The sequence below is a fragment of the Paroedura picta genome, chromosome 3 (assembly GCF_049243985.1).
Source record: "Paroedura picta isolate Pp20150507F chromosome 3, Ppicta_v3.0, whole genome shotgun sequence".
NCBI lineage: Eukaryota > Metazoa > Chordata > Lepidosauria > Squamata > Gekkonidae > Paroedura > Paroedura picta.
Window position 1 is genome coordinate 2,923,761 of NC_135371.1, and position 27,690 is coordinate 2,951,450.

Genomic DNA, 27,690 nt, shown 5'->3' on the forward strand with positions numbered 1-27,690 from the left:
ATTGTTAATGCAACAGTGCCCTTCCCCCCCCCCCACCCCAGGTAGTTAAAGGTAAAGGTATCCCCTGTGCAGGCACCAGGTCATGTCAGACCCTTGGGGTGACGCCCTCCAGCGTTTTCATGGCAGACTCAATACGGGGTGGTTTGCCAGTGCCTTCCCCAGTCATTACCGTTTTACCCCCCAGCAAGCTGGGTGCTCATTTTACCGACCTCGGAAGGATGGGAGGCTGAGTCGACCTTGAGCCGGCTGCTGGGATTGAACTCCCAGCCTCATGGGCAGAGCTTTCAGACTGCTCCCTTACCACTCTGCGCCACAAGAGGCTCTAGGTAGTTGGTAACCCTTAAATGATTATTTGGATACAATTACATCAAAATGTTTAAGGTATAGAAAACAGAATGATTTTGATAATCACATAGACTTCCCTGATTATCCCCCAAGAGAACTACAATCCTCAGATTGGGATCTGCTCAGAGTCCCTGGCTCCAGGGAGGAGACATCGGCCTTGGCCAGGCGCAGGGCTTTTTCAGCACTGGCCCCAGCAAGGTGGATTGAGCCACCGAGAGAGATCAGGGCCCTGCTGGACCTCAGTCATTCCCACAGGGCCTAAAAGTCACAGCTGTTCCACTGGGCTTATGGTCAAGGCCCACAATAACACCCACCAAGCAGCTGGCATCACAACTAGGAAACGGAGAAATTCAAAGATCACCTCGCTTTGACAGGCCTCCCCGCTCCGGGTATTTTAGAGGGGCTGATCGTGTATGTTGAATTTTAAAGTTTTAAACTACATTGATTTTACTGATGTTCCCCACCCTGTTTGGAAGGGCAGGCTACAAATATATAATTATTATTGTTACATGTCTAAAATGTATGTATGTTACCAATAATCGATAAAATATGAAAAAGCCAAACTCAGCTAAGGAATGTTTATCAGTTATTATATTGGTTATTATTTTTACCAGGTAATTCAGACTTTGTGTTTTCTGTGCTTTGTGGGGTTTTCTTTCTTTAATGAGTTTGGCTTCATTAAACATTTCAAAGGTAAGTGGGACGTGTCTTTTTAAAATGGTGTATGAAGCTGTGAGAAGGAGATCCTCAGGCACGCGCTGGAGATAAACCCCTTGGTGTAGCAGGTCGCCTCCATATGCAGCCAACTGGGTGACCTTGGGCTAGTCACAGTCCTGATAGAGCTGTTCTTGCAGGACAGTTTCTCAGAGCTCTCTCAGCCTCACCTCCCTCACAGGGTATCTCTTGGGGGGAGAGGAAGAGAAGGGGATTGCTAAGCTGTTTTGAGACTCCTTCAGAAAGTGAAAAGTGGGCTATAAAACCAATTATTGTCCTTTCTGTTCTGTCTTTCATTCAAATTTATACCCTTCCCTCCTGTAGGGGCTCAGGGCAGATTATAACAGTTGCGTTTCACACTAAAATCCCAACATTTAAAATAAATATAATTTACATTTTAAACAGTCTAAAACAGGGGTGGTCAAACTGCGGCCCTCCAGATGTCCATGGACTACAATTCCCAGAAGCCCCTGCCAGCATTCGCTGGCAGGGGCTCCTGGGAATTGTAGTCCATGGACATCTGGAGGGCCGCAGTTTGACTACCCCTGTCCTACAGAATAAAGAAACAAGGAAAACTACAAAAACAGGACACTTTTCTTTCTTTTATGAATATATTTATTGTACTGCCAGTGGATAGGTCTGTTTCTCTCTGTTTGGTTTAATTATTAGACCGTCCTTCTTGGACTCTTGCATAGCATCTCCACAAAAGGCTCGCGCGCGCCCAAGGCCTCCAGGATGCGGCACCGCGAAGCCACGCAGGGCCCGTCTGGGAGTTTTGTTATCAACTCTATGGGTGACATAGAGACGCGAGTCCTAGAAAAGAGACCTCTTCCCCCCCCCCCTTTAATTGCATGCGCGGTCCCCCTCCCCGTGGAAGGGCTGCAGCTCCTGCACATTCCTCCCCTTGGGCTGGGGGGGGGGTCCCCTGGGTGAGTCATTTTTGCTTTTCCGGAAATCTCAGGAGGGGATGGAGGAGAGAAAGCCCCCCCAAGCCCACCCCCCCAATTCCCCTACTTCTTATCCTCCCCTCTCCCCCGTCCACTGCGACTCGGGACGCGGCCATATGGTTGGGGGAGGGACTGTTGCCTCTGCACCGAAAGCAATTGGGGGGCGTGTGGGGGGCACTCCTGGGGACCTTCTGCCATTGCAACTGGGCTCTGGCATTATTGTCCTCTGAGGTCCCCCCCTTCCCCTGGCTTCGTCCCGGAATCTCCCGACCTGGAGCTGACAACGTACCCAACAACATGTTCTAAAATGGGGGGGTTTGGGGGCAGGGAGTGGGGTGGCCCCAAAGCAGAGAGAGGAAGGTTTGCAAGGGTTTCAAGGATAACAGAGATCTTGCATTCAAGAGGCATTTTTTTAAAATTATTGATTTATTTCAAAACAATACACTCCATATTGCAGAGCTACTATTTTTGGAGACGTGAAATTGCTGTCTTGCGTTACAAACAAGGGAAAAACGAACCTCGTCCTGGGAGACCGTTTCCAGAGAGGAGAAAGGGGAAAGCCTTCTAATGTGACATGGTCATAATATCACATTGAAGAAGAAGAAGAAGAAGAAGAAGAAGAGTTGGTTCTTATATGCCGCTTTTCCCTACCCAAAGGAGGCTCAAAGCGGCTTACAGGCGCCTTCCCTTTCCTCTCCCCACAACAGACACCCTGTGAGAGAGGGGAGGCTGAGAGAGCCCTGATATCACTGCTCGGTCAGAACAGTTTTATCAGTGCCGTGGTGAGCCCAAGGTCACCCAGCTGGCTGCACGTGGGGGAGCGCAGAATCGAACCTGGCTCACCAGATTAGAAGTCCACACTCCTAACCACTACACCAAACTGGCACCAAACATTGCGTACCAGAATAAAATCCGAGTCCAGTAGCATCTTGTTTAAGACCAACAAAGATTTATTGTGCTACTTCAGACCAACACGGCTCCTCATTTGAATCTATTGCGTACCAGAGGCAGAGTTTTTAAGGGAGATGTTCTTTGGGATGAAATCTGGAAGGGAGAGTTGGCCAGCCCTCTGTGGAATTGTCAGCTACGAAGGGCTTGCCCTCAAAGGAGGTGGCTAGTCACAGAGTCGGTGACGGTCCACCTTGTTCTACCTTGCTTCACCTCCACAGTTCCCTCATTATGTTCTTTTTCGATACCCAGCCCTGACGCTAGCGTTCACGATACCACTTTGGTGTAGTGGTTACGAACCAGGGCCTCTAATATGGAGAAATAGGTTTAATTTTCTGTTCCTCCTCCACGTGCAGCCAGCTGGGTGGCCCCGGGCTAGCCTACTCACAGGGCATCTGTGGTGGGGAGAGGAAGGGAAGGCGATTGTAAGCTGCTTTGAAACCCCTTCGTGGAGAGAAAATCGGGGTACAAAAAACCAGCTATTCTCTCTCAAGAATGAAGCTCGATGTCTTTGCCTTTGTGAAAACAAACTGGCAAACCACTTCGGCGAAAGGCAGGTCCGCGCTTGGGGTCCCCTTAATACCCGGTGTGAAAGAGGACTCCTTGTTCCTGATCCACCCCAAAATGTTCTGCTGGGTTTCTGCCATCCTCATTTGCTTTTCACGTCGATTCTCGTTGCTTGCCGGAAGGCTGCGTATGATCTTTCTCATTCCTCAAATCTTTCTCCTTCCCCTCCTTAGAGAAGATTCCTGTTTGGGGAGCCGGACAGCCTCGACAAGACGGCAGAACATGTCCGCGGAGCAGGGCCTTCAGATCCCGACGGAGCTGGGGCAGTGGAGGCAGCCGGGGTTCAAGGTGGAGGGTCCTGAGGCAGCGGGCCTCGGCCTGGACGAGGAATCGGGGGGCTCAAGAAGACCCCCTCTTGTCACTCCGGGTGAGAGTATCGAGGGGGCTGTGCGGAGGAGGCCAGAGGGGCCGGTCAAGCAGGAACCCTGGGAGGGCTCCCTTCAGCAGTGGGAGGTCCAGTGGCAGGCCTTTCTGAAGACGGTGGATTCCCCTCATGCCGGCTGGCGGATCCCACAGTTGCTGAGGGAGCCTTCGCCTTCGCCGTGGGATGACACCGCAGCCTTCCTGGCCTCCTTCGAGCAGGTGGCCGAAGCCTGCCGGTGGCCCACGGACAAGTGGGTGGCCCGACTCCTGCCGGCCCTCAGCGGGGGAGCCGAGCTGGCCTTTGGCACCCTGGAGGCCGGCGACAGAGAGGATTACGGGAAAGTGAAGGCAGCGCTCTTGCGGTGGGACGCCTCGGCCAGGGAGAGACGGCGCCAGCACTTCCGGCGCTTCCGCTACCAGGAGGCCGAGGGCCCGCGGGGGCTGTGCAGCCGCCTCCGGGAGCTGTGCTGTCGGTGGCTGAAGGTGGAGAGGCGCTCCAAGGAGCAGATCATGGAGCTGCTGGTCCTGGAGCAGCTCTTGACCGTCCTGCCAGACGAGGTCCAGGAGTGGGTGAGGCAACGTGGCCCCGAGAGCTGTTCCCAGGCAGTGGCCCTAGCTGAGGAGTTCCTGCAGCTGCAACAGGAGGCCGGGGAGAGACGGGAACGACAAGTAAGGAGGGGTGACGGGGCACATCCAGAGCATCCCAGGCAGCCGGGGGCGGGCGGAGGGGAGGGAAATATTCACCTACTTATGGGTTGCAAGTTGGGGGAAACCTGGAGGCTTTGTGGGTGCAGCCTGCAGAGGGAAGGGCTTTCAGCGGGGTATAATGCATACAGTCCACCTTCTAAGCTGCCGTTTTCTTCGGGGGAACTGATCTCTGCTACCTGGAGATGAGCTGTAATGCCGGGGGGTCCTGAGAACCTGCTCTCTGAGAACAGCACTATTACTGCTGTGACTAGCCCAAGGTCACCCAGCTGGCCATGTGTGGCAGAAGAATGGGGAATCAAGCCTGGCTAGCCAGATTAGGAGCTGTTGCTCTTCACGGCTCCACCATGTGGGCTCCCTTTTGTTTCAGGAGCTGACAACAGGGGTGGCCGACCCCCTCTCTGAGACGGACCCAGCTTCATTGGACGTGGAGACAAAACAGCCGTGTGGGGAGGCGAAACAGGAAGCGGACGGGGGAAATGCGAGCTCACCCGGGCAGCAGCTGGGTAAGGACTTCCAGCTCCATAAAGCTTTACCGGTCCTGTGTGGTTCGTCTTAGAATGGGACGCTTCCTGTGTACGAGTTCCCCAGTCAAAGGCCACCTCCAACCTGACTGGAGTGGGGGAATGGCCCTCCTGCCTTGGCAATTTTGTGTGATTTTCCCCCCTACTCCAGGAGCCTTGAGAAGCGGCCAGGGGTCAAGGGTGCCTTTTTCAGCCGGTGACCTCCTTTTGAAATCTGATGTTGGGTGGCAAGCACAGCCACAAAATGACTGTGGCAGGAGACAAAGAAGAAGAAGAAGAGTTGGTTCTTATGTGCCGCTTTTCCCTACCCGAAGGAGGCTCATAGGGGCTTACAGTCACCTTCCCATTCCTCTCCCCACAACAGACACCCTGTGGGGTGGGTGAGGCTGAGAGAGCCCTGATATCACTGCCCGGTCAGAACAGTTTTATCAGTGCCGTGGGGAGCCCAAGGTCACCCAGCTGGCTGCATGTGGGGGAGCGCAGAATCGAACCCGGCTTGCCAGATTAGAAGTCCGCACTCCTAACCACTACACCAAGCTGGCTCTCAGTCACAACACGTTGGGGAGTGAAGTCACGCATAACTCTAAGGCCCCTTCCAACTCTAGGATTCTAAACTGAAGGGGACATACAGATTGCCTGCAGAAAGGAGCTCCCTTGTGATATCAGTGTGTTTTTTTGGGGGGGGGGGGTCTGTTCCAGGGGATGCTGCATGGGAGCCTGAACCCAAAGGAGAGCCAAGCAAGGCCTCGGCAGAAGCAGCAGGGTACGAAGAGACAGACGAGCGCCTCGGGGATGCCGTGGGGCAAGAAACAAAGCAGCCGATGGAGAAGTGGAAGAAGAAACCTGCTGTCAAGGTTGACGGCGACCCACCACCCAAAAAACACAAAGGGAAAAGGTGGATTAAATGCCCTGCCTGCGGGAAGCTCTTTTGCCGCCAGACCAGCTTCAACGCCCACTGGAGAGTCCACACCGGGGAGAAAACAAACCCGAGCTTGACCTTCGGGAAGAGCTATGGCTGGAGCATCAACCTCATGGCGCATCCCAGGATGCCGGCCGGGGAGAAGCGGTACCAGTGCCCGAACTGTGACAAGAGCTTTTCCGACCAGCCGAGGCTCAAAAGGCACCAGCGAATCCACACGGGGGAGAAGCCTTACAAATGCTCGTACTGTGGGAAGACCTTCAGCCAGAGGCACCACTGTGCTTCCCACGAGAGGACCCACACGGGGGAGAAGCCCTACCACTGCGCGGACTGCAGCAAGAGCTTCTGTACTAAATCCAGCCTCAATGCCCATCGTAGAATCCACACCGGGGAGAAGCCCCACAAATGCCTGGAGTGTGGCAAGAGCTTCAGCAAGAGCACGAACCTTACTTCCCACAAGAGGCTGCACACGGGGGAGAAACCCTACAAATGCCTGGTGTGTGGAAGGAGCTTCAGCCGGAGTGAGCACCTCACCTCCCACCAAAGGATCCACACGGGGGAGAAGCCATACATCTGCTCTTACTGTAGCAAGAACTTTTGCAGCAAGTCCAGCCTGAAGGCCCACCAGAGAATCCACACAGGGGAGAAACCCTACAAATGCCTGGAGTGTGGCAAATGCTTCCGGTGGAGCACCTACCTGGCTTCGCACCAAGAAACCCACAAAGGGGAGAAACCATACAAATGTTCAGAATGCGGGAAAGATGCTCACCTGACCTCCCATCGAGACGTCCTCTCAGAGTAGAAGGTGCAGCAGCGATGTCCGAGCATTTAAGCCTTATTAAATGAAAGACGGAGAACTGCTCAGAACGTGACAGAAACAGTTCATGCACAGCATGTGCATTGCACATCAGAATGCTTTGCCATGGGCAACTACGTGTAGGTGTTTTCAGAGTGGGGAAAGACTTCAGTCAGAGGATCCTGACCCTATTTTGAGCCTCCCAGTGTTAGCAATTTGCCCCTTGTCTAGTTATGCACCATGCACATGCGTTGGCCTTCCAAACACTGGGTGACCTTCCCATTCTTGTCAGGATAAAACCACTCATGCAGCTGCTGTGGCCGTGGGCAGGAGGCTCAATTAGAAAAATATCCAGTATTCTCATTGTCTTCTGGCAGTTTTGTTTTTATTTGGCACTAAGAGATTGATGGAGGGAAGGCGGCATGGTGTAGGCCAGGGGTGGCGAAACAGTGGCTTTCAAGATTTCCGTGGACTACAGTTCCCATAAGCCCCTGCCAACATGCTGGCAGGGGCTTATGGGGATTGTAGTCCAACATCTGGAGAGTCACATTTGGGCCACCCATAAACCGATCTCAGAAGCTAAGCAGGGTTGGAATTTAGATGAGTGACCACCAAGGAAGACTGTAGTTGTGAATTTCTGGCATTTTGCAGGGGTTGGACTAGATGGTGTCGGGAACCCGCTTGCTAACTGAAAAAACAGGGTGCCCCTTGAAGAAAACGTCACGCCAGGCCGGGTGGACGATACAACAGGAACAAGCTTTATTTCAGCAACGTGGAGTCCGCTGGTATGGAGTAAGAGCTTCCACCGAACTCCAGGTGGAAGCTCTCTTTTATACAAAACCCACCTCCTTTGGCTGTATTGCCCCACCCAGTACTTCCGGAGGGAACATGCTGATACAATCATGACTCATGCACATATGCGAGGTTTTCCGGGGTTCCCGATGGCCCATTTTCCTGGAACAAAGGGCCATCTCCGGGCCCTTGTCAAAAGGTGGAGGGGGACATTGAGGTTCTTTAGCGGCCATTGCCACCTCAACGATCGGGTGGGGCGCCCAGCTGCCGGCTTGCCTGTGATCACCATGCCCTACCTCCGTGATCGCGGGCGCCTCTGATGGCGGGGTTCGGTCTGGTTCCCAAGCCACCAAGGATCGAACCACGACATTCTGCCCCCCCAAAGGTCCATTCTCCAACCCCCCGGGACGGCCAGGATACCGCTTGTGGAAACGTTCAGTGAGTCGGGGCGCAAGGACGTCCGCTGCCCAGACCCATTCCCGGTCCCCCAAAGCGAAGTCCTTCCATTCCACGAGGTACTGCAACTTCCCCCTGTGGAGTCTAGAGTCCAGGATATCCGCCACCTCGTGGTGCTCCCCCCCCGGCAGGACCTCGGGCGCTGGCGGGGAAAACACGGGGTGCCAAACGTCACCGTCCGGAGTTTTTTTTAGAAGGCTCACGTGAAAAACGGGATGGATGTGCCGGAGGTTCTTGGGGAGCTTGAGCTTGACCGAAACTTCGTTGATCGGGGCCAAGACCTCGAAAGGCCCCAAAAACCGAGGGCCTAGCTTCTTGCTGGGCAAATTCAACCGGAGGTTCCGGGTGGAAAGGTAAACTCGATCCCCCGGTCGGATCTCCTCAGCTGGTCGTCTCTTCCGGTCGGCGTCCTCTTTCTGCGCTGCCTTGACTTTGTGGAGCTGCTCCTGCAGCGACTTCCAGCAGCTCCCGGCACGCTTCCCCCACTCGCGAAGGTCGGCCGATTCCCGGGCGGGGACCTCTCCAAGCTCCGGGAAGTGTCTCAGGTCTGTCCCGTAGACGACGGCAAAAGGCGACATCTCCGTGCTGCTGTGGTCTGCGTTGTTGTACGCGAACTCGGCCAGGGGGAGCAGGGGCACCCAGGTGTCTTGATGATAGGAACCGAAACACCGCAAGTACTGCTCCAGTACTTGATTAACCCGCTCGGTCTGCCCGTCCGTCTGGGGGTGGTAAGCGGAGCTCAGCCCTTGCTCGATGTCTAACAGGCGCAGGAAAGCTTGCCAAAACCGGGACACGAATTGTGAGCCCCGATCGGAAATCACCTTGTCCGGCAGCCCGTGCAGTCGGAACACGTGATCCAGGAACATCCGAGCCAACTGTGAAGCACTGGGGACACTGGCGCAAGGAATGAAGTGGGCCTGTTTGGAAAATAGATCTACCACCACCCAGATCACCGTTTTCCCCTTGCTGGGAGGCAAGTCTGTTATAAAGTCCATGGAGATCACTGACCACGGCCGGGTCGGGACCTCGAGCGGGTGCAGCAGCCCTTTCGGCTTGCCAACCCCCGGCTTGCAGGTCAGGCAGACAGGACAACCACTGACGTAAGCTTTTGTGTCCCGCCGCAGACTGGGCCACCAAAACCGCCGCCGGGCCAACTTCCAGGATTTTACGAAACCGAAGTGCCCGGCGGTCTTAGCATCGTGGCAGAGGCTGAGGGCTTCCCGTCGTAGCCCTTCCGGGACGTAGACAGCCTCCCCCCTCCGCCAGAGACCGGAGTCCAAAATCAAAGAGTCCCGGAGCTCAGCCAGCTCCTCGTCTGTCCCGTAGGCTGCCACTAGGCGGTCTCGGAGCGGGGCGGTCGCCGGGTCGGGCTCCCATTCCCCCCGGGCCCGACGCCTAGTGACGACCCCCCGTCCCAGCTGCTCCTCACCGAACACAGACCTGGTGCAGGGAGCGTACCCCTCCCCATGATGCGGCAGCCGGGAGAGGGCGTCCGCGAGGAAATTCTCTTTGCCGGGGATGTGACCCAGCTTGAAATTGTACCGCGAAAAGAACTCCGCCCACCTCATCTGCTTGGCGTTCAGGGATCGCGGTTGCCGGAGCGCCTCCAGATTCTTGTGATCTGTCCAGACCTCGAACGGCTCCTCTGTTTCCTCCAGCCAATGCCGCCATTCGGTGAGGGCGAACTTAATCGCAAACGCCTCCTTCTCCCAGGTAGACCAGTTCCGCTCCGTTTCGGCGAATTTTCGTGAGAGGTAGGCCGCCGGCCTCAGCTGTCCCGCCTGGTCTCGCTGCAGGAGAACCGCCCCGGCTGCTGCGTCGCTGGCGTCGACTTGTACCACCATCGGCTGGGTTGGGTCGACGTGCAGTAGCGTGGGCTCAGACGCGAAAGCTTGCTTGAGGGCCAGGAACGCTGCCTCCGATTTCTCATTCCAGCCGAGCGCTGCGCTGGGCCGCGTGGCGCGAGGACCTCTCCCCTTGGTACCTAGCAAGTCCGTGAGGGGAGCCACTACGGAGGAGTATCTGGGGATGAAGCCTCTAAAAAAATTAGCAAACCCCAGGAAGCTTTGTAGCTGTTTCCGGGTGCGGGGCCTTTCCCAGTCCAGCACCGCCTGCACCTTCTCGGGGTCCATAGCTATGCCCTGGGCTGAGATGCGGTAGCCCAAATAGTCCAGGGAGGGACGGTGGAATTCGCACTTAGCCAGCTTCACGTATAGGTGGTTTGCCAGCAGGCGCTTTAACACCTCCCTCACCAGGGTCACGTGCTCTTGGGGATCTTGGCTGTAGATCAGGACGTCATCCAAATAAACAACCACCCCCTGAAACAGAAGGTCCTGCAACACCTCATTAATTAGACTCATGAAAACCCCAGGTGCCCCGCTTAAACCGAACGGCATCACTTTAAATTCGAATTGTCCCAATTGACAGTTAAACGCCGTTTTCCACTCATCCCCCTCCCGGATGCGTACCCGGTAGTACGCCTCCCTTAGGTCCAGCTTAGTGAACAGAGTCCCTTTGCCCAGCCGGGCCAGCAAATCCGGGATCAGCGGGAGGGGGTAAGCGTTCCCCGCTGCGATGGCGTTGAGGCCCCGGTAGTCCTGGCACAGCCGTCGGGACCCATCCTTTTTCCGGACGAACAAGACTGGAGCTCCCATGGGACTGGAAGCGGGCCGGATGAAACCTCGGGCCAGATTTTTTTCCAAAAACTCCCGGAGGTCCTTGAGCTCACCCTCACTCATTTTGTAGATGCGCCCTTTGGGCAGTACCGCCCCCTCTGGGATGTTGATAGCGCAGTCCGTGCGGCGGTGTGGGGGTAGCTCGTCCGCTTCCCGCTCGCTGAAAACGGCTGCGAGGTCTCGGTACTCTGGCGGGACCTCGGGCTCTGGTTTCTCCTGCTGCGCCGCCGCCGCTCCCCTGGGACGCGCCGCCGTCCTCTTGTGGCTGGAATTCTCGCGGGGGACCCGATGCCGTGCACCCACCGTCAAGTCGAACTTCAGGGTCCCCGCCCGCCAGTCCACCACGGGGTTGTGTTCCTTCAGCCAATCCAGGCCCAACACCGCCCGATATCCCGCTACGGGGACCTGGATCAGCCACCGCAGCTCTTGGTGGTCCCCTATGTGGATGGCGATAGGACCCACCTCCTCCCCGAAAGGTCCCCCCTGAATCGGGCTGCCGTCCATCTGGACGAAAACCAGGGGAACCTTCCGAATGCGCTTCGGTAGCCCCAAAGCCCGGGCTATCTGGGGGTGGACCATGCTGTGGTCGCATCCAGAGTCCAAAAGAGCCTCCCCCACCCAACTTAGTCCGTTCTCCGGGTTCCGGAGCTCTAAAATTACCACGTTCGGAGGTCGCGCCTCATGCTGTAGGGGTTTTCCCTCGCACCGCGGGACCTGCTGCCCGGCGCCGTCTACAGCAGGTCCTGGCCGTTTCCCGTCGCCTGGACGCTTTCCGGTTCGTTGCGGAGGTCCTCCGCCCGGCGTGCCTGCTGGGGGCGTGTCGCACCTCCCCCCTGGGAGAGCCCGCGGTCCTCCCCCCCTTGCCGTTGGCACGCTGCTGCGAAATGTCCTGACCCCCCGCATTTCAGGCACAGTCCTTCCCGGCGTCTCCTTTCCCGCTCGGGGTTCGGGGGTCGTTTGGGGCGAGAGTTGTCGGGGCCCGGTCTTGGCGCCTCGGCTGACCCGCCTTTGGCCTCCCGGGGGGGTGCGGCGGCCCAACCCAGGCTGGCTTCCAGCTTGGCGACCACGAAACACCACCCCTCCAGTGTAGACAGATCTTCTTCCGTCCCCTTGATCACGGCCCATTCCCTGAGCTTCGGGTTAAGGCCCTCCCGGAAGTACTCGATTTGGGTCTCCTCGTTCCAGGAGAACACCTTGCCTGCTTCCCTCCGGAAAATGTCTATATAGTCCATAACCCCCCTAGTACCCTGTCGAAGTCCCTTGATCCGACTCTTTGCCTTGTCCTCAGCCTGGGGGTCCTGGAATCGTCGGCGGAGCGCGACCACGAAGTCCTGCAGGTCCTGAGTTGCCGGGTCGCCGCGCTCGGCCAACCCCAGGTACCACTGACCCGCCTTGCCCTGGAGACACGAGGCCACCCCCCAGACCAAGTCCTCGGAGTCCTCATACCGGTCTCCATATCTCCGGGCATGCGTCAGCGCGTGGAGGAGGAACTGCGGGAGGTCGTCCGGCGTCCCGTCGAAACGCGCCTTAAGCTCTGGGGGGGAACGTTTTGGAGAGTAGTCCGACCCCCTCCGGATCCGGGATTCTCGGCGTCCGCCGTCTCGTCCTGCTCCGCTCCACCGGCTACCAACTTGCCCAACGACGCCGTGCCGCTCCCTGCCTTGCACGTCGCTCCTGCGTTGGTCCGGCTCTCGCCGCCCCGTCGGCTCACCTGCTCCCCCGAGATCCTCTGCTGTCTCGCCTCTCCGCTGGCCGTCTCGCCTACTCGGGACTGAAAACTGCTCCGGGTCGGGGTCCGGGGCCCGCTCACCAGTGCCGGGCTCGTCCTCGTCGCTGGAGGCGTCCTCACTCGACGCGATCCCCTCCGCCGTTGTATTACCAGTCCCTCCGGGCCCGGCCCGAGCTTGCTCACGGGCTTCAGCTGCCTGCAAGCGCCTGGCCAAGTCCGCCATGGCCCGCCGCAGGTCCTCTAGGGATTCCTCAGGTCTTACCGGGCGAAGCGCCTGCCTCAGCTGGGTGTCCCAGGTTGGGGCCAACCCCCCAGACCTCGGCGCGCTCCCCGCCGTGCTTGGGAACCCCATGGCCCGGCGCCTTCCCTTGGCCGCCGCTGCCGAGGGTCTCGGGGTCCCGGACAGCTGCTCCTGGCCCCCCGATTTTCGGAGGAAATCTCCCGGGGACATTAAACCCATGTTCCCGGGGTTCGTGGGGGTCGAGACCGCCTCGTTGCTTGAAAACGCCATCTCTGGATCCGTCCCGATAAGCGCTCGGATGCGATGCCGACCCTGGAGTTCGGGGGGAAGCTCTTACGATGTCGGGAACCCGCTTGCTAACTGAAAAAACAGGGTGCCCCTTGAAGAAAACGTCACGCCAGGCCGGGTGGACGATACAACAGGAACAAGCTTTATTTCAGCAACGTGGAGTCCGCTGGTATGGAGTAAGAGCTTCCACCGAACTCCAGGTGGAAGCTCTCTTTTATACAAAACCCACCTCCTTTGGCTGTATTGCCCCACCCAGTACTTCCGGAGGGAACATGCTGATACAATCATGACTCATGCACATATGCGAGGTTTTCCGGGGTTCCCGATGGCCCATTTTCCTGGAACAAAGGGCCATCTCCGGGCCCTTGTCAAAAGGTGGAGGGGGACATTGAGGTTCTTTAGCGGCCATTGCCACCTCAACGATCGGGTGGGGCGCCCAGCTGCCGGCTTGCCTGTGATCACCATGCCCTACCTCCGTGATCGCGGGCGCCTCTGATGGCGGGGTTCGGTCTGGTTCCCAAGCCACCAAGGATCGAACCACGACAGATGGCCTTGGAGGTCCCTTTCAACTATATGTTCCTATTATTCTGTGAAGAAGGCAAAGGCTTCCCACCTCTGCTTCTCACTTCCTTTGAAAGCTCATTTCTGCGGTCGCCATAAGCTGGATGTGGCTTGGCATCACGCATGTACATAAGAGACCGCTGATGTGTGAGGTTAGCAAGACTGTACTTCCTCAGCTTGCTCAGGCACCACTCTGTGCTTTTTTGTGTTGTGTTTTTGCCGAAGAGGGAGTCACATTTCTTTGCCCACCCGCAGTTATGAACAGTGTGGTTCTCTGCCCTGCAGACAAGCCGCCTCGGACCCTGGAGGTTCTAAGACAATAAAAGTCATATCATGTTTCTCAAAAAGTGCCTTATTTATTTGATCTCAACCTGCACAGCAAGGAAAGGGGAAGTAAGACAGAGCAGTTTCCTGACAGTTAAAACAGTTCCTCAGTGGGACAGGCTTCTTCGGGAGGTGGTGGGTTCTCCTCCTTTGGAAGTTTTGAAGCAGAGGCTGATTCTGTGAACTTGGGCAGATTGGGAGTGGGTGGGCAGAAGGGGCTGTGTCAGAGCTTGGCTGTTGTGGCCCTTTCTTGCAGGCCCAGGGGAATGCCGATTGCCTCTTTGGGGTTAAGAGGCGAATTTCTTCCAGGCCAGACATTCTGTTTTTGGGGGGACATCATCTTGGTATGACACTGGGGCTGCTGTGAGCAGGCAGAAAATTGGGAATATCCTGCATTCTGTAGGGAGTTGGAGTAGATGACCCAGGAGGTCCTCTATGATTCCTAAGAATTATTCTAAGAATAAGGGGTTGTGTCCCACCCCAAGACCATTTATCCGTCCCAGGGCTGAAATGTAGCGTCTTTCCGTGAGCCCTTTTGTCTGGTCCAGGGCTGAAATGGGTTGCATCCCACCCCGAGAGTGTTTGAGTGGCCCAGGGCTGGCATAAGCTGTATCCTACCCTGAGACCATTTTCCTGGCCCAGGGCTGAAATGGGTTGCATCTGACCCTGAGAACATTTGTCAGGCCAAGGGCCAAAGAGCCATAAGCTTCCCAGGCAGCTCACCAGCCCCGTTTTTCTCTCATGAGTGATCTGAGTCAGCACAATTGGGAGGAATCCTGGCCAGCCGGAAGCCTCTCTAGGAATCCTCAGTCGTATCCCGTAACCCTTATCTGGACCCAGAATCTTAACAGGTGCTTTTCTTTGCAGCAAAAAGACCTCCAGTGATTCACTCAGAATATGGATTCCTAGAGAGGCTTTTTCCTCATCTGCTCCTTTACACCAGCGTAGGTTCCGCCCTGCCTTTCCCCAGTGATTGTGTGTGAGGAGTCTCTGCTTCCTTCTCAGGTCTGGCGTTTTGACAGGGCCTAAGGAAGGGTACATCAACATTTGAGTCCCGTGACCCCTAGAATAAAGCTTTCGTCTGCTGCTTCAGACCAACATGGCTTTGCAACGTTCATATGATCAATTGTGGGCCACCACGTGTAGGTGTTTCTAGGGTGGGGAAAGATTTCAGTTGGATCCTGACCCTATTTTGAGCCTCCCGGTGTTAGTAATTTGCCACTGTTCACTGGAATTATAACCTCCTGGGTGTCTCTCTCTTCCCCAAAACTCCACCCTCTTCAGGCACCGGCCCCGACATCTCCATGGGTTTCCCAAACCTGAGAGGGCAGCAGTTTCACCTGCATTTTGGGAATCTCTGGACTCCAGCCCTCCAACAAAAACCGGCATCAGAGCCAGCGCGCCAGCAGCCCCTCCTGCAGCAGGTCAATTCACACTCCTCCGTGGGTGGCAGGGCCTGAGCTGAGTGGCCCCGAGACTGTTGGCTACTTCTGGGCCCCTTTAAGCGGCCCGGTGCCCCTGCTTTGGATCAAAGGGGAGGGAGATCTGGAGAGCTGAGAATGGGCTGGAAAGGAAGCAACAGACACGAAGTCCCGGAGTCCCAAAATGGCTTACAAACACCTGTCCCCATCTCTACTTGCAACAGACACCCTGTGAGGGAGGCAGGACTGAGAGAGCTCTGAGAGAACTGATATATAAGAGAACCTGGACTAGTCCAAGGTTACCCAGCTGCCTGCAGGTGGAGGAGCGGAGAAACCCGTTCTGCAGATTAGAGTCGGTTGCTCTTTAACCCCAGTAGGATTGGGGTTAAAACAGCAGGCTCTAATCCGGAGACCTGGGTTTGATTCCCCACTCCTCCTCCTCCTCCTACTACTTCAACCAGTTGGGTGACCTTGGGCCATTCACAGATCTCTCAGAGCTCTCTCAGCCCCACCTACCTCACAGGGTGTCTGTTGTGGATGTGAAGCTGAAGAGGATGTGATTTTAAGTTACTTTGAGACTCCTTTGGGTAGTGAAAAGCGGGGTACCAATGCCAACCACCACACCACTTTGGCTGTAAAGATATAGCTGTTCCCGGATCCTGTTGGCTCTTAGGGTTGCTAACCTCCAGGTGGTGCCTGGAGATCTCCTGGAATGGCAACTGATCTCCAGGGGATGGGTCTCCTGGAGGAAATGGCCACATTCCAACCCCACCCCCTCAAGTCTCCCGGTATTCCCCAACCCAGAGCTGGCAACCCGCCCGTCTTTCGCGTCCTCGCTCCGAACTACAATCCCCAGAAGCCCTTGCTCTCCTCCCCTCCCTCCCACGCGGCGTCCTCCTCCACCGGCTTTGGGGCTTCTTTGTGCCCAGCCGGGGAGATCCGTCTCCCAGCCGAGGAGTGGGGATCGGGGCCCGGAGGCGCACGCAGCAAAAAGGGAGGGGGCGAGACCGGCGGCGCCTCTTTTGCAAAACCCCTTGCTTTGCAACCCCCCCCCCCAAATTTGGGCTGGAGAGAAGCGGAGTCCGGAGTCCTAGAAGGGAGCGGCCAGCTGGGACAAGCCCCTTCCTGTTTCGCCGCCTCCTTTGCAAAGTCGCTCCTCGGAGTGGAGTTTTGCCCCAGAAGTGGCCGCGGCTTCGCCAAGGGGGGGATTGGCTGGGTGAGTGCAGAAAAGCGGGCGAGGGGAGCAGCTCTGGCTGGCTGGGGGGGGGAAGGAGCCTACACTGGAGGGGGGGCTGGCTGGCTGGCTCAGAGGGAAGATGCAGCGGCTTAGCCTTCCCTGGAGCTGGACCACTTGGCCGCAGGTGGGAAAGTTCTTGCCAGCCAGAGCACGAGACAGGAGCGCGCAGGAGAGCTCCACCCCCTCCCTCCCTCCCTGAGATGCTAGCTTTCTGTGGGCGGGGAGTGGTTTGCTTCTTTGTACACTTGAAAATTCTACCCAGCTCGTTCGGCTGTCATATTGTCCAGGGGAGGTTGCCCCACAGTTCTGGCCGATGGACTATAAGAAGCAAAACTTGGTGGTGGGGGGGGGGGATTCCTCACCCCTCCTGCTGAAAGAATTGCTGGCCTGGTGGAGGAGCACTTAGGAAGAAATGGGGGGGGGGGAGCTGGTTCTTATATGCCGCTTTTCTCTACCTGAAGGAGGCTCATAGCGGCTTCCAATCGCCTTCCCTTCCTCTCCCCACAGCAGACACCCTGTGAGGTAGGGGAGGCTGAGAGAGCCCTGATATTCCTGCTCGGTCAGAACAGCTTTATCAGGACTGTGACTATCCCAAGGTCACCCAGCAGACTTCACGTGGGGGAGCGTGGAATCAAACCTGGCTTGCCAGATTAGAAGTCCGCACTCCTAACCACTACACCAAGCTGACCAAGGAAGTCATTCTGGGGTTTTCTTTTGAGGGGGTCTTAATAAGGAATTGGGGCTGAGATTGAGAGCTGCTTAATGGAGAAAGAGTCGGGGGGGGGGAATGTCCTACTGTAACGCAGCAGCAAGATTCCCTGCAGGGCTGAGGGGCAAGGTGATGTCTTATGGAGGGAAGGCGCAGGTGACTTTTAAGTGTGGCTAGAGAATTTTGTGGAGTCATTGAATCCCATGAGATTTGTTTTCAAGGTGGCAGACCTTGCGCATAGTGCATTTCTATAGGTCTGAACATATAGCATCCGTTTTCTGTCTGAGCTTCGGTAATCCTCCCTATCGGGGTGAGGTTCAGAAACTGGATCCCCTGATCCCAACCCTCTGGCTGTGATTAAGGAACTGGGTTTCCTAATCCAAACCCTCAATATCTGGGTGTAGCTAAGGAATTGAATTCCCTGACCTACATTCAGGTGACCCCCAAACTTTCCTTTTTCCATAACCTCCCTCCCCCTAGTTTTGCAGAATTAGGAGCCCCAAATTACCTCCCGCAGGGAGTCAGTGAATCTGCAGCTGGATGTGGATTTAGGATCCCCTGTTGCCAGCGGGGGTTGGGTTCTGCCTCGAGTAACTCACCTTCGGGACTGCAGAGATGTCCCCACCTTAGAGTCTCTCTGTTGTCCCACAGAATCACAGAATCATAAGAGTTGGAAGGGGCCACAAAGGCCATCTAGTCCAACCCTCTGCTCAACGCAGGATCAGAGAGAGCTTCCTTTTATAATGCCAGCTAGCCCCTTCGGCTTTCCACCCAAATTAGCTAAAGCCCTTGCTTTGAGGGAATTTCGCTCTGCCTCTTTTATCTGTCTCTGCCCCGTGTAATTACTGATGTAATCATGAGACATTTCTGAGGCTTAGCCCGTGGGTCAGGGATAGCCCTCCCTCCCTTGAGCCAGTATAGGGAAGTGGTTAAGAACGGCAGCTTCCAACCTGGAAAACCACATTTGATTCCCCACCCCTCCTCCACATGCAGCCAGCTGGGTGACCTTGGGCTTGTCACAGTTCTCTTGGAGCTCTCTCAACCTCACCTACCTCACAGGGTTTCTGTTGTGGGGCACAGAGGTGTCTGTTGTGACAACGATTGTCAGCCATGTTGAGATTGGGTAGAAAAACCTCTTATCTCTTGGCTGGCAAAATATTTACAGAGGTTATGTACAACTGTTCTTGCTTCAGGTACTGTTTAGCCTCTGTTAATAGCCAACTACTTTGACTTTTCTTTTTGGTTATTTTATTTGGACCATTTTGAGGGAAATTCGTGCTCTCACAAGAGCCAGCATGTTGTCGTGGTTAAGAGTGGTGAACTCTAATCAGGAGAACCACCTTGGATTCCCCACCCCTCCATTTGCAGGGTGACTTTGGGCTAGTCACAGTTCACTTAGGGCTGTTCTCATACAGAGCAGTCCTCTTGGACTTCTCTCGGCCCCACCTACCTTGCAGGGTGTCAGTTGTGGGGAGAGTAAGCCGCTTTAGGTAGTAAAAAGTGGGGTATAAAAAAACCCAGCTCCTTGTCTCCTGAAACAGCGTGGTATAGTGGTTAAGGAGCAGCAGACTCTAATCTGGAGAGCCAGGTTTGAGCCCTCACTCCGCCTCTACATGCGGCCAGCTAGCTGACCTTGGGCCATCCCCAGTTATCTCAGAGCTGTCCACATAGAACAGTTCTCTTAGACTTCTTTCAGCCCCACCTCCCTCACAGGGTGTCTCTTGTGGGGAGAGGAAAGGTGTTTGTAGGCTGTTTTTGGGATTCCTTTGCATAGTAAAAAGCGGGGTACAAAACACTAGCCCTTCTTAAACCCTGGAGTACCGTCTGAATCCCAATTTGTTCCCCAGAGCAGCGGTAGTCAACCTGTGGTCCTCCAGATGTTCATGGACTACAATTCCCATGAGCCCCTGCCAGCAAATGCTGGCAGGGGCTCATGGGAATTGTAGTCCACAAACATCTGGAGGACCACAGATTGACTCCCCCTGCCCCAGAGGACTACAGAGTCAATGTGTGCGCTCATCGCCTTTTATTTCCAACGTCTGCTTTCTCCTTCAGGATCTGGGGGATCTTTGACGAGAGGGTGGGAAAGATGGCCGCCGACCAGGCCGCTCTGCCTCTCCAGGACAGGAGCGTGAGGGGATTCCTGCGTAGGATACCAGGCGATGAGATCAAACAGGAGCCCAACGAGGAGGTTGTGAAGCAGTGGGAAGTCCAGTGGCAAGACTTCCTGAAGAACGTGGAGTCCCCTCAGACCGGAGCGGGAGCCTCACAGAAGATGGCGGAAGCGTCCCCCTGGGAGGACGCCAAGGCCTTCCTGGCCTCGTTCGAGCAGGTGGCGGAAGCCTGCCGGTGGCCCAAGGAAGAGTGGGTGACCCGGCTCCTGCCGGCCCTCAGCGGAGAAGCCGAGCAGGCCTTCAACCGGCTGGAAGGCAGAGACCGGAAAGATTACGGGAAGGCCAAGGCGGCCATCTTGCTAGGGGACACCATCAGCCGGGAGAAGCAGCGGCAGCACTTCCGGCATTTCCGCTACCAGGAGGCCGAGGGCCCGCGGGGGGTCTACAACCGGCTCCAGGAGCTCTGCCGGCAGTGGCTGAAGGTCGAGAGGCACTCCAAGGAGCAGATCCTGGAGCTACTGATCCTGGAGCAGTTCCTGACCGTCCTGCCCCCGGAGATCCAGAGCTGGGTGAGGGAACGCGGGCCGGAGACCTGCTCCCAGGCGGTGGCCCTGGCCGAGGATTTCCTGTGGATGCAGAAAGAGTCTCTGCGGTGGGAGCAGCAGGTGAGAGGAGGACAGCTCCCGATTACCCTTCCGTGTCGCCCGAGGGAGGAGTAGGGACGTTTTTGATTTTTATTTATTCATGAATTTATTTGATGTGGTTTTTAGGCCACCCCTCTTTCTGGAGAGGTCTCGGGGTGGCTTCCAACAGTGTATAAAAACAGAAAAAATTCAGCTTCATATAAAGCAACATAATTTCGTATTTACATAACCCCTTCGTCCAGGGATAATAGCCTAACGCAGGGGTAGTCAACCTGTGGCCCTCCAGATGTCCATGGACTACAATTCCCATGAGCCAGTGTTTGCCACAGTTTGGCCATCCCTGCTTTAGGGTGATTCTGCACTGAGGCAGGCTTGGCCCTTACTGTGCAATCACTGTCCCTAAATCCATCCTTCTTTGCTGAAAGAGGACCAAGGAGAGAGGCAGTCATGGCTTAGTGGCAGAACATCAGCTTAAATTTGAGAAGGTCTGATCTCTGGCATCCCCAGGTGAAAGGATGAAGCAGACTTGAGGGTCTAACTCAGGAAAAGGCAGGTTAATGTAGGTGGGAGGGCATGGCTTTGTGGTAGACCGTCTGCGTGGGTGTGCAGAAGGTCCCAGGTTCAATCCCCACTGTCTCCAGTAGGTAGCGGGTGACATGAAAGCTCTGAACCTGGGACCCGGGAGATCTGGGGACAGTGTGAACAGATGGATTCTGTCAAAGGCAGCTTTACGTCTTCATTTCCTGTTTCAGGCGCTGGCCACAGCAGGGCCGTCAGTGGAGATGGATGCCTCTGAGCCAGAGCAAGCTCCCTCTGACACCGGGAAGAGGGCTCTGTACGTAGAGCTGAAGGAGGAGGTGGACAGGGAGACTGTGAGCGTTCAGGGTGAGTGGGTGAGAGGCCAGCCGACGGGTCCCAGGTTCAATCCCCGGCATCCCCAGTTGAAACTGTGAGGGGGACCAAAGGACTAACTCAGTAAAACACAGAACAAAGTTTGAGTCCTACCGGACCCCCCCTTAAGACCAACCAAGTTTTATTTGTGATATATAAAACTGTTTAGTGCTAAGCACTACTGCTGGCGTGGTAGATCTTGGCCTGAGATGTAGATGTGAAATATCTGAGGGGAACAGTGGGAAGGGTGTTTTATTCCGCCATCTGTTGAATTGTTAAATAGTGTTAGAATAGTCATTGAATGAATGAATGAATGAATGAATGAATGAATGAATGAATGAATGAATGAATGAATGAATGAATGCTTTTTTCTGCAACATAACTTGAATAGAACTTTTGTTGGTCTGAAAGGGGCTGCTGGACTCAGATGTTGTCCCGCTGCTTCAGACCAACGTGGCAACCTGCCTGGCACCAGGAAAACATGAGGGGCGTGGCTCAAGGCCAGAGGATCTGTGTGGTACGCAGAAGGGGAATGAGGACAGCACAGGAACACACATAAACAAGGTGTTACAGAAAAGAGCCAACTAGCCATGCATGGGCAACACCTGTGTATGTAATAACGAATAAATAAGCCAAAAACCTACTAGTTCATTATCAGTTGTAAGTTCTACGAGAAAAATCAAAAAAGTTTAAATGCATCTCTCTATACCGTATAAAACTATTACGTTACGGCTGGCTAGGTGGTTAAAAAAAATGCTGGAAAGCTAATAAAAGATGAAATGATGAGCATTTATGAAAAACAGTTTGTAAAAATCAGTTAACAAGTAGGAACAACGGAACATCGCAAGGTTTTATTAGGCTGGAGCGGTTCGGGGCGGTTCGGTGGCCATGGCGCGGGAGTGGGAGGGGGCGCTAGCCGCTTCGTGCTGGAATGGCCTCCGAACTGGCTGAAGGGCACCGAACCGCTCAAGCCTAGTTTTAATAGTGTTTTAAATGTTTTATAACATGATGAATGAAAGGTGTCTTGTGAACCGCCTCGGGCCTCCTTGCCGGGAAGGGTGGTATATAAAGCCAATAAATAAATATTAGCCCAACTCTCTCTCCCTCCTGCTTTTCTCTTTATTCCAGTCGGCGACGTCCAAGGCAACGAGAACGGAGGGGACCCGTTCGGCATCCCCTCTTCCGAAACGGATCGCCTGAGGATGGAGGAGAACTTTGGGAGTCAGAACGGCCACAAGAGGAGGGTGCGGAACCACCCTCCAGAGAAGTGGAGGAAGAAGCCCGGTCCTTGCCCAGGGGGCGGGTTCCGCGAGGCACCCCCCGTTCGGGAGCAGAAGCCGAAGGAGAAGTACAAATGCAACGTGTGCGCCAAGATCTTCAGCTACAAGTCCAGCCTGAAGATCCACCTGAGGATCCACACCGGGGAGAAGCCATACAAATGCTCCGAGTGCGGGAAGGGCTTCAGCCGGAGTGACCTCCTGGCTTCCCACCAAAGGATCCACACCGGGGAGAAGCCGTACAGCTGCTCGCACTGCGGGAAGAGCTTCTGTGACCTCTCAACCCTCATAAAGCATCGGCGGATCCACACAGGAGAGAAGCCCTACACGTGCCTGGAGTGCGGGAAGTGCTTCAGCCAGAAGGCGATCCTGACCTCGCACCAGAGAATCCACACGGGGGAGAAGCCACACAAGTGCCTGGAGTGCGGAAACAGCTTCAGCCGGAACACCTACCTGACCTCCCACCAGAGAATCCACGCCGGGGAGAGGCCGTTCAAAACCGTGAACTGCGGAGAGGGCTTTTCGGAGCAGCCGGGCGTTTCCTGCCCGCAGAGGATCCCTGTCGGGGGCTCGGACTACGGCGAGCGTCTGGGCCAGCACCCCGTGGTCGTCACGCGCCAGAGCCTGTTCTCGCTGAACGATTCCGTCCGGGTTTACGAATCGGAGGAGAAGCCTCGTTTGGAGGCACCATCTTACGGGACCCCAAAACCGCCTGCAAATTAGCTGGTCCTTTGGTTGCTGTCGGCTTTGCCTCCTGGCAACCAGGTGAATTTCCACTCCTGCTGAGGCAGAACCCCCCCACGCACAGCTGCCCTCTCCGGGCAGAGGGAGGTGTCGGGAATGCCCTTTCTGTCCCGGGATGATGCCCAGGGGGGGGCAGGCTGTGCAGCTTTCTTTGGGTAACAAGCCCATCTTGTCCGATTTGGTGGGAAAGAGAACGTGAGAGAAGCCATGTTGGATCAGGCCGGTGGCCCATCCAGTCCAGCACTCTGCATCACTCAGTGGCCAAAATCCAGGTGCCATCAGGAGGTCCACCAGCAGGGGCAGAACTCCAGAAACTCCCTCGGTTGCCACCCAAATACCCAAAATACAGAGCGTCACAGATCTAAGAACAGAAGAGAAGCCATGTTGGATCAGGCCAGTGGCCCATCCACTCCGACATTCTGTGTCACCCGTTGGCCAAAGCCTAGGTGGTAACAGGAAGTCCACCAGCGGGGCCAGAAGCCCTCCCCCTGTTGCCCCCCCCAGCACAAAGACTACAGAACATCACAGTCCCAGATAAATGCTCCTTCTCTTCCAGTGGTTCCACCTCGGCTCCCGGGCCACATCCCTTGTGCTCCCCCCAGGCCTACGAACCCACCCCCTCATTCCTGGTGTTTGGTCTACTGCAAGTTCAAAACACGCAATATCGCCTACATTTCTTTTGTTGTTGTTGTGCAGCAGCCATATTTTATTTAAACTGGGGGAAAAATCTATAAGTTCTTTGTAAAAATCATTGGTTAAAACTACTTTGGGTCCTCTTTGTGGAGAAAGGCAGATGGGGAAAGAGAGAGAGAGAAGCAGGCAATGGACAATCCCACAGCCAGGAGCAAGCAGGAGAAGGCTTTTCCAGCCTCCCAAAGATGGAGACTTCTGGGGAAGGGTTGCCAAGTCTGGGTTAAGAAATTCCTGGAGATCTGGGGTGGAGCCTGGGAAGGACGGAGTACGAGGAGGGGAAGGAGCGCAGCAGGAATATAGCCCCCTCCAGCCCACCTCCTGAAGGTGCCATTGTCTTCCGGAGGTTAAGCAGGGTTGCCCCTGGTGAACACTGGAATGGGAGACTGCCAAGGGAGTCCCAGGTCACAACCAGCCCTGGAAGGTCTCTCACTAGGAAAACGCAGCCATTGCAGGAAGGATGGGCCAAGGTGGAGAAGGCCCTGGCCCTGGCCCAGTCTCAACTCTTTTGGGCTGGGGATCTGAGCAGATTATGTTCTGATGACCTCAAAGCTCTTTTTGGGAGGGGGGAGTACAGTGGAAGAGGTGGTCCTGCAGGTAAGCTGGTTCCCTAATAGCCACAGATGGACTTCTGCTACAGGCGTTTATCCAGTCCTCTCTTGAAGCTGTCTATGCCTGTAGCCACCTCACTTTCTGTGGCAGGGGATTCCTTGTGTTCATGACCCTTTGATGAGGAAGCCCTTCTCTTGATCTGTCCCAAGGCTACTTCTCCTTAGTGTCACAAGAGTCCCCACGAGTTCTCTTTTTGTGTGAAAGGACTTCCTCCTCTACCTCCTCTCTTCCAGGCATCATTCTCTCTACCCTCGTGGTGTTGTGGTTAAGAGCGTTGGCCTCTGATCCTCCACATGCGGATACGGCTTGAATTTCTCCTGCGTGGCTCCCGTTCACTTCGACAGGAAGAGACAAAGGACTTCCCACCCAGTCACTGGTGAAAGGGCCGGGATAGGCCTTCTCCCAGCCCCAGAGAACCCCCCTTTCCCCCATTTGCAGCACTCGGGCATTTCCCTTTTTGCTTTGGCCAACTCGCCAGACTCTTGTAGAAAGAGTGAGATGGCCTCATGCCTTCGTTTAGCTTGCTAAGATCCTCCCCCCCCCACTTTAGTTGTTATTAGTAGTTGTTTTTAAGAGGGGATAGAATTGTCTTTATGCAACCTTGACAAAACGTATGATTTCCCCCCCACCACCACCACTGTGCACCTTTCGCCCTCTCCAAGACAAAGGCTTTGAAACAATAAAGCAATGTGATGTTTTGGCTGGAGGCATGTCCCCGGGTTGTTTTGTTTTGTGTTTTTAAATAAAAATCTTAAAAAATGTTGCATACCTAAAAGAAGAAAGACTGTTGAGAAAAGAAGAAATGGAAAAGATAGGAGATACCTGGCAAAGAAATGTGGAATTAGGAATATAAGGGAACAGATAAAGGGTTTCCAGTGAGACACAAAAGAAGCGATGGGTTTTTCTCTGATCAAGGATGTAGGTTTTGCCGTTTTTGCAAACGCTCTTCCAATTATTAGCTAGTGTTCTAGAGTTTTCCAGTTCTGAGCATATCATAGAGTTGGAAGGGACCTCCTGGGTCATCTAGTCCAACCCCCTGCACTGTGCTCACAACCACTCATCCACTGTAACCTGCCACCCCCTTGAATCTTCACTGTCAGGAACTTCTTCCGGATGTTTAGACAGAATTTCTTTTGAATTAATTTCATCCCATTGGATCTGATCTGTGCCCCCTATAATAGTCATGCTGCTGGTGTCATATATAAAAACAAAGTCCCATGGTTTTTCTCCCCAGTTTCTAACAGTCCAAGCAAAAATATTTCTGTTTTCATCTGTAGATTAATCTTCAAGGTATTTTGTGTACATATACGTATTTGTGAGCAAATTCTTTTTTTGCTTTGTTCTTTAACATGGATTCTTGAGACTCTCGTGTCTGGGTTTCGCACACAAGTCTCACTCCTCCTGGACCTCTTCACTGCTTCATTGTTTGAGGGATCAGCCACCCGATGTGATGCTCTGTTTGTGTCCTGCTTTGTTGATACGATATTTTGCAAGCAAAATTGCTTTGGGATGGCGTGTGGTTTTCCTGACCTCATTCCACATGACCACCATTCATTCTATCTCTCTCACACACAGAACCCTAGAAGCCTGTTTTAAAGATTGGGAAGAGATAGGTTACTATAGCACTATAACATTATAGCAAACTATTGCAACAGTCTAATAGTTTTCCAACTTAATTCATCTAGCCCTTTTCATTGTAGAGTGATAAAGGGAAAGGTGCAGCTTGAGCCTTTGTCTTAATACTGCCAGGATGGTGCTTGAGACACAGGGAAAGCTGGGCACCGGGAGATTGTTGCTACAGTGTTATAACAATCTATTGCCGTGTAGCTATTTGCCAATGGGAGGAGGCATATGTATATTTGCATAGTATTCTATTCTAAATTATTTGCATATGGACATTGCAGACAAAGTGATGAGGTAAGGAGATGGAGGGGTGGTTTTTAATGTCTATTTGGACATTTTATTTACACATCTTCATGTTTTTATTTATGTATGATGTGTATGGTGGGGGCATGGCCAGCTGACATCACTTCCGTGGTACCTTGAAGCCTGAGAAACATTTCAGCAGAGCCTCCACAGTCTGAAGGTTGAAAAGGGCCGCACCAGCAGCGTAGAAAATGTCCAAAAGAACCTGACAGCTGCCCTCTCTGTGGAAATCATCAAGCATTTGCTAAGGCACATTCTAATTTCTCAATAAGAGGGATATCACTCCAGTTCAAAGGTGTGCTCCCGATAGGGGAAGGAAGAAAACAGGAGAGACAGGTTATGGGTCCCCAATTTGGAGAAAATGGAATGTACAAGATTCAAGAAATGAAATAAATCACAAAATAAACACTGTAGACATGGTAGCCGATCCAAAATGGAAAATCAATCTCCAGATTGCATAGAACAAGTTTCAGGGATACATTGACTGGTTTGGATGGTAGAATCTATGACTGAGCTCTCTCCCCAAAATCCACCCTCCCAGCTGGGTGACCTTGGGCTAATTACAGTTCTCAAAGAGCTGTTTACCAGAGCAGTCCTGTCAAAGCTCTCTCGGCCCCATCGACTTCATGGGAGAGGAAGGGAAAAGTTTGTGAGCCACTTTAGGACTCCTTCAGGTCGTGAAAGGCAGGGTATGAAAACCCAGCTCTTCATATATAGGCGGATCAAGCACTCCTCCAGGTGCAGCCAATAACACACACAGGTCAATAACACACTAACCAATAACACACACTGGTCAGAAGACCTCTGATCAGTCACAGTTCTCTCCAACCTCTCTCAGCCCCAACTCCGGGGTGGTGTGGGGAGAGAAGGGGGAAGGTGTTTGTAAGCCACTTGGGACACCTTTGTGTAATGAAAAGTGGGGTATAAAAACAGCTCTTCAGAATGTGAGTGGGCAGGAAGGGTTGTGTCAGTGCTTGGCTCCCTGTCTTGCATGGCCAAGGAAACGCTGCCCACTTTGTGGTCGGGAGGTGGATTTCCTCCAGGCCAGACTGGCCAGAGATTCTACTGTGTTTTTTTTTGGGGGGGCATGAAATTGGGGTTACTGTGGGTGGGCAGGTAGTTGTGACTTTCCTGCTTTGTGCAGGGGGTTGGACTAGATAACTCTGGAGGTCCCTTCCAACTCCATAATTCTTTCTCTTCTTCATCCATTTTCCCCAGCGGAACTATCTCTGTAGTCTGGAGATGAGCTTTCATTCTGAGGGGTTCTGGGTCCGACCTGGAGGTTGGCATCCGTAAGAAGGCACTTGCCTTGGAGCCCCCCACCCCCACCCCTTTACCCTATAGCCACCATGGCTTCTAACAGAGAAATGTGTTTTTCACAAAACTGAAGCAAACATCAGCTCTTGGCTCCCTCTCCCCTTTCCATTAAGCGTCTAGTGAAGGGACAAGACAGTTTCGGTCTCCAGGCTTGTTGGCAACCCTGCTTGACATAAGATGTGCAAAGAAGGGGAAGATGCAGAGAGAGAATCTT

General features: G+C 54.3%; 1 protein-coding gene across 1 annotated transcript; it reads left to right on the plus strand.

Moving 5' to 3' along the window:
- The first annotated feature begins 1,694 nt into the window (after positions 1-1,694).
- LOC143833823 (uncharacterized) lies at positions 1,695-25,228 on the plus strand. Its single transcript, XM_077330048.1, has 8 exons — positions 1,695-1,988; positions 3,695-4,553; positions 4,960-5,095; positions 5,813-6,833; positions 16,466-16,531; positions 19,317-20,040; positions 20,772-20,904; positions 22,039-25,228. Exons 1-8 carry the CDS (start codon positions 1,795-1,797, stop codon positions 22,908-22,910), a joined length of 4,005 nt encoding a protein of 1,334 aa, XP_077186163.1. The 5' UTR covers positions 1,695-1,794; the 3' UTR covers positions 22,911-25,228.
- The last annotated feature ends 2,462 nt before the right edge of the window (positions 25,229-27,690 follow it).